Source organism: Gekko japonicus, unplaced genomic scaffold, assembly GCF_001447785.1.
Source record: "Gekko japonicus isolate JY-2015 unplaced genomic scaffold, Gekko_japonicus_V1.1 scaffold1532, whole genome shotgun sequence".
NCBI classification, from domain to species: Eukaryota; Metazoa; Chordata; class Lepidosauria; order Squamata; family Gekkonidae; genus Gekko; species Gekko japonicus.
The window spans coordinates 371,226-377,225 of NW_015168093.1; the positions used below are offsets into that span (position 1 = coordinate 371,226).

General features: G+C 42.8%; 2 protein-coding genes across 2 annotated transcripts in view; both read left to right on the forward strand.

Annotated features, from left to right (window-relative positions):
• COPG1 (coatomer protein complex subunit gamma 1) overlaps window positions 1-1,039 on the forward strand; it is a 34,496-nt gene extending 33,457 nt beyond the window's left edge. Inside the window, exon 24 of the mRNA XM_015414746.1 lies at window positions 303-1,039. Coding sequence (XP_015270232.1) covers window positions 303-433 — 131 coding nt within the window. The 3' untranslated portion in view covers window positions 434-1,039. The remainder of the gene's footprint in view (window positions 1-302) is intronic.
• Window positions 1,040-5,551: 4,512 nt separating this feature from the next.
• Window positions 5,552-6,000, forward strand: part of HMCES (5-hydroxymethylcytosine (hmC) binding, ES cell-specific) — a 10,840-nt gene continuing 10,391 nt past the window's right edge. Inside the window, exon 1 of the mRNA XM_015414745.1 lies at window positions 5,552-5,612. The gene's annotated coding sequence lies outside the window, so the exon portion shown is untranslated. The remainder of the gene's footprint in view (window positions 5,613-6,000) is intronic.

Here is a 6,000-nt window from a genome sequence, read left to right on the forward strand (position 1 = left end):
TGTCTTGATTTTGGCGGGGAGAAGTTTAGAGCACAATTAGATCAGATGCTGTAGTTTTGTAATCAGACGGTAGACCTGTAATCCAAACATCTGTAATCTATATTCCAAACATCTTTAATTTTCATCGAAAGCAATCATGGGTGGGAATTTGGATTAGGGCCGTGGTGGAGTAGTTAACCTTTCCAGCCCCCATCATGATGCCTCTAGCCCCCTGGAAGAAAAAGGACGGCAACATGTGCATTTGTGATGTCAGTTAATAAGGTATTGTCAACGTCTGTTTCCCTGTTTCTTACCTGCTCCAGGTGTATTTCGGGGTGGTCATGACCTCCTGGTTCGTTCCCGCCTTGTCCTGACAGACACTGTGACAATGCAAGTCACAGCACGGAGCGGAGAAGAGCTTCCTGTGGATGCCGTTATGGCCTCTGTCGGCTAAATTCTTTTAGGACTTTGCACTTCAAACCTTGCTAGCTGAAGGGAATACCAGAAAAACCATTCCCTGTATTCTGAACATGGAGAAAGAATCACTTCAAGCACTGATATAGAAAAAAAAATAGTGGTGTAGGGTTAAAGCCACAAGAGTGCTTTATGAAACACTGAATGGATATCTAGGCCATTGTGAAAGAGCGTTTTCTTTCATACCAAACTGCAGGTTCTTCACTGCCTACAGATTCTTATGGTCCTTTCAACATTTCTTGTGGTGGTAGCAGTGTATCAGATCTTTCTCTGCAGTGACAACCTTTCCAATTAGCATATTTAACTATTGCCAATTTTTACTTGTGTTTATGATTTTTTAAAAGCCATTCAAAATAGGCTATAAAAATAAAAGCATGCATTTTATTTTGATTGTGTTGTCAGAGCTTTGATCCCTTAAAGTAGCAGGATTTGCTCCCTCTGAATATATGGGGTCCCCCAGGGGTGAAATTATGGGCCAATATGGAGTATCAGTATGAAAGTTGCTGAAGTGGAGCTTTCCATCTTCTGCTTTGAGCCCCCTACCCACCAGAGAGAGAGAGTGTTGGGGTTGCCAGCTCCAGGCTGGGAAATATCTGAGATTTTGGGGGGGTGGAGCCTGAGGACAACAGGGCTTGGGGAGGGGAGGGATTTCAATGGGGCATAATGCCATAGAGTCCACCTTCCAAAGCGGCCATTTTCTCCGGGTGAACTGATCTCTGTTGCCTGGAGATCAGTTGTAATAGTGGGAAATTTCCAGCTATCACCTGGAGGTTGGCAACACAATTGGCAACGCTAGATAGTGCTAGTAAGAAATTTGTTACATTCACCTCAGGTACACCCCCCCCCCCTAATAATCCAGAAAGGCTAATTTGAAGTCAAGTTCAAGAATCTGAAGTGCCTGAAACCATTTCAAACCTGTTTCTGTCCTTGCAAATATGCATTTTGAGTCCTGTGTACAAAAAAATCCACTTGAGGACAGTAACTTGGGAAGCAGCATTGCTTCATTCAAAATGGCCCAAATCTCCCCAAGTTTTCTGTTTATGATAACATTTAGTGTGTCACTAATACAAAAAAACCAAAAATCTTGTGTGATACTTGTCATTTTTGTACTGAACAGAATCTAGAAAAAGGAATGCCCAATTAAATTAGTGGTAGGTAAAGTGTTACGATCTAATAGAGTTTATTTTAACACACCAACCACAGTTTTTATTCCATGACAGGATATCTGCCAATGTGGTTAATTTAAGCTTAAGGTGTAAGGGTCCTTCAAAGATGGATTCCCCATCTTTACGATGGTACATTAAAAGTGAAAACTTTGGCTGGGTGGTGGTGCTAAAAGTACTTTACGTGTATACTTAAAAATGTAATGGGTGAAACAGCCCTAAAAACTGTCAAGCAACTCCATGTTATGTTCAGCATTAAAACGTATGGTTTCCCTTCCTGAACAAGATTTAATTTCCACATCCTGAAAATTCTTGGTTGCAATAACAAGCATATTCTCTGAGTTTGTCTACATGCTGCCATCTGCTTTTATAACTGTTACTGAAGTCCATTTTCACATGATGAGATTTCCTAGATTGGCCAGTTTGATTGTATTTCTATACTCTTGCATACTGCTGACTTGCTTGCTAGCCTCATGTGTTTACCCTTTAACATTCTGTGTTGAAGCTCAAGGAGCTTGTACAAATAGAAGAGGGAAAGCCAGGTGGAAAATATGGTCACGTTAAGTGCCAGGTGTGTGGCTTGCTGCCAGCTGTCTTAATGGCATTGGGGGGGGGGAGAAACAGGTGATCTATAAACAAGAACTTTTTAAAGATAATCTTGCAGCAGCTAAATCTAGTTTATTCACTGTTACTTTCAAGTCTGGCAAAGCAGGGTTGTCAAAAATCTATTTCAGAGGATTCAAATAAGTGTCCATATTAGCACAGACCACTTAGACGTTTTTCAGTTGATTCTGCCTTTAGACCAATTAATTTTATGTTGAAATTATTGTATGGCTTTGTGTGTGGAATAGCCAGGAGATCCCTGGGGACATAGTTTGCCTACCAAAGCTGTAGCTCTTTTTTGGCACCACTTAAGTGCCGAGCTATGCTTATTTTTAGGCTGAGTGCTGTGGCTTGCCTAACGTCACGCAGCTAATTTCAAGAGGGGAAGTGGGGAATCAAACCCGGTTCTCCAGATTAGAGTCCAATGCTCTTAACCACTACAACAAACTGGCTCCCCATTTTATGTGTAGTGCCCAGTTTGGTGTAATGGTTAAGAGTGGAGGCCTCTAATCTGGAGAACTGAGTTCGATTCCCCACTTCCACTTCAAGGCAGCTGGGTGACCTTGGGCCAGTCACAGTTCTCTCAGCCCCCCAAAATAATAAATCTAGTTTGCCACAAAAAGAGCTAGTTTCAGGCCTCCAGACAATCTTTGGATCTCCTGGCTATACTATACCCAACTGCCATATGCTAATTTTATGTTAAAAGTGTATCATGTAGATTGGAAAGGCAGTGGAAGAACTTACCATTTAGCAAATAACTGCTGTTCAATGTTTGGAAGGAAAAGCCATCTCTTTCTTTCTTTCTTTCTTTTTTTAAAAAAATCTCTTTATAGTTAACATACCAGAATCAAAATAGCCTCAAAAAATGTTTCCTCTTAGTCATCCTGATTACAACTGCCTCTTGCATTAAAATTAGCACCACCAATTTAATTAGGTAAACCTTTGGTTAAGTAATCTATTGATTTAAGCTAGTCAAAACTTTCCACTGTATTCAGAAATCAAATCAGGGGGCTCCTCATTTTCTGGTAAGGAATTGTTTGGCGTGCTCCCTATATAGTTAGTAGTTCTAAACAAATTCATAGTATCTCATTGTGGCTTGTGTCCTGTAGGGAGGTTACTCCTGGTTGTTCAAGCAAGCAGGAATTGATATTAAATTATGTTGCTTGGTATCTCCTGCCAATAGAGATTAGTATTTAGATTATTAACTAATATTAAGCTCGGCAGCAGACTCTGATCCCTTATTTTGGCATATAATCTACTATTTTGTCATCTACTATTTATTTTTGTAAATGCCCTAACTGCACCAGTTGGAATCATGGTTTGAGCAGTCCTATCAGATCTGACTACCCAATATTTTTGTTTTAGTTGACATTTCCAGATGTTGATATTTTGACAAATTCTAGGTTTTCTGTGTTGTTAAATGCTCATAATTAATCCAGTTACTATGAAAAGAACTCCACAGTTGTAAGATGAAAAAGAATGCACTGTTTTAATTAAGAAACAAAAATGTGCATTTTTCCTTCTAGATGCTCAGAAGATCATCAATATATATCTTATTTTCAACATGCCCCCTACTGTGGATACTTAAAGCCAGAGACTGGAGCTATGATTGCAGCTTTCTATAAACCTGAGAAAAGCCGGAGGTTTACATAAAAATCAGAAACCTTTAAAACACATACACAACATGGCTCAACACGATCAGTGGTTGTTTTTTTAAAAAAAACCAAAATAATAGTAGTAGCGCTTTTACCTTTAAGAAAGGAAATCTTGGTAGCGGATTGCTAGGCAGCCACAACAATGTTGCCAGGCTTCAAAACTTGGTTTCTGTCAGTAAAAGGCATTGGGACTCTTTCTAGGGCTATTTTGGCCTCTCAGTCCACCCATGCTCCTCTTCCACCTGCTCTGGAGGAAGGACTTATCAGGAGCAGACCCGGCAGTAACGACCAGGCAACTATCTACATGTGATTTCTGTGACTCACACAGACTCAGTGGTTTCTACCAGATGAACTGATGACAGGTAACTTGCCTGGGCCCAGTGCAATTTGGTCAGCCCCACAGGTGACAGACTACTACACAACTCGTTTGGGTGACTTTGCTCCTGCACATTTTTCAACTTCACTGGAGTGGGAGAGGCTGCCAGGGGGAGGGAAGAAGGGAAAACTGTGAACCATGGTGATGTAGTAGTTAGTGTTAGACTAGGATTTGGGTACAATGGAAGCTTGCTGAGTGGCCTTGGGCCACCCACTGTCTCTAAACCTAATCTGCCTCTCACGGTTATTGTGAAGATAAAATGGAGGCCTTGGAGAACAATGTGAACACTGTTACCCATTGGGGTGACAGATGAAGTATAAATGAAATAAAGCTCAAGATGAAAGGTAGGTTGGTTGGTGGGAAGAACCGAAGGAAGCCTGGAAAGGAGAGAAGGTATGGGGGCTGCCAGGAGGGAAAGAAAAAAAAGAGGAAATAGTGCAAGGAAATGTATAAAAGGTAATATAAGGTGTCTCCACTGCAAATCCTTGTGGGTTCCCCAGTGCCTTTTAATTGTACCTAACTTCAAGGAGTAACCTAAAAAGCTGCCCCTAGAAGTGATTTCACCTCTTCCCCCATTTTATTCAACAAATATATGAGAAATGTTTAGAAATTAATTTCTAAACTCACACTTGCCTGGCAAGCCTACCTTCTAATTTTCTGGATGCCTAGCACTTAATAATCCCTATAAACCACTATACTTTATTTAATTTTTAATCCCATGTTTTGTACAAAGTGTTCATACCCTGCCAACAACCCTCTGAGGAGCCTTATGCTGAAATCTGAAGCTAAACCAATCAATACAAGAGGTGCTAGACCTCTGAACTGCACTTCCAAAAGAATAGTTTTAACTGCTCCCTCCCTCCTGAAAAAAGAAAAAAAAAATCCTCCGTGTAGAAAACTAGCATATCAGGCAGAAGGGTGGACTGGCTGCAAATCATCATTAAAAATTACACCCTACATCACGCCAGACCAGAACTCTACCATCTAATTCTGTGCGATGTTTAAAGACAACCGGCAGATGACTGAGCGGTGCAATGAAACAACAACAAAAATCCTCTGCACATGCTCAAAGGCTCTATCACGGTTCAGGTACCGTTGAACCCTGCGTGGCGGCTTCAGCCCAAGAAGCAGGCGCACTAGGCGGCTGTTTAAGCAGGAGGCGCAATTCTTTCCCTCAAGCCTCCACGCAAAAGGACGCGACCCACTTCCCGCCGAAAGCGGGACTGAAAAAACCGATTCTGAGGCGGCGCTTGCTAGGGAGACGGGGGAGGAACCACCGGGCCGAGTTGACGTCACCGGGCCAAAACGGAGGTAAAGGAGAGAGCGAGCGGCCCGAGCCGTGGAAGGCGGGAAGCCCACGAGGTAAGGGAGCTGCGGCTTCTCTCCGCCCAGCTCTGAGGAGGAGGAGGCGGCTTCATCTCCCAAAAAAAAGTTGCATACCCGCGGGGGTAGGGAATGGTGGAGCAGAAGGGGGAAGGGCCGGATGGGATTGCGGGAATGGCTTTCAGCATGCTAGTTAGTAAACATGGATAGGCGGCTTTGAGGAAACTCCGTTTCCCTTGGCAGACAGTAGAAGATCCCTTCAGGCATTCCGCCCTCCTTTCCTTTCTTCAGGTCCTTTCAAGCCCCCCTAGCTAAGGAAGCCCCCTCGTCCCCTCTTTCCCCCTTTATCCTCAGATGCTTGACTTGGGAGCCAAGAGGGCTAGTGATCGCAGTACTGCACTTCTGGTGAGGCTCGGGCGGCTGTCGG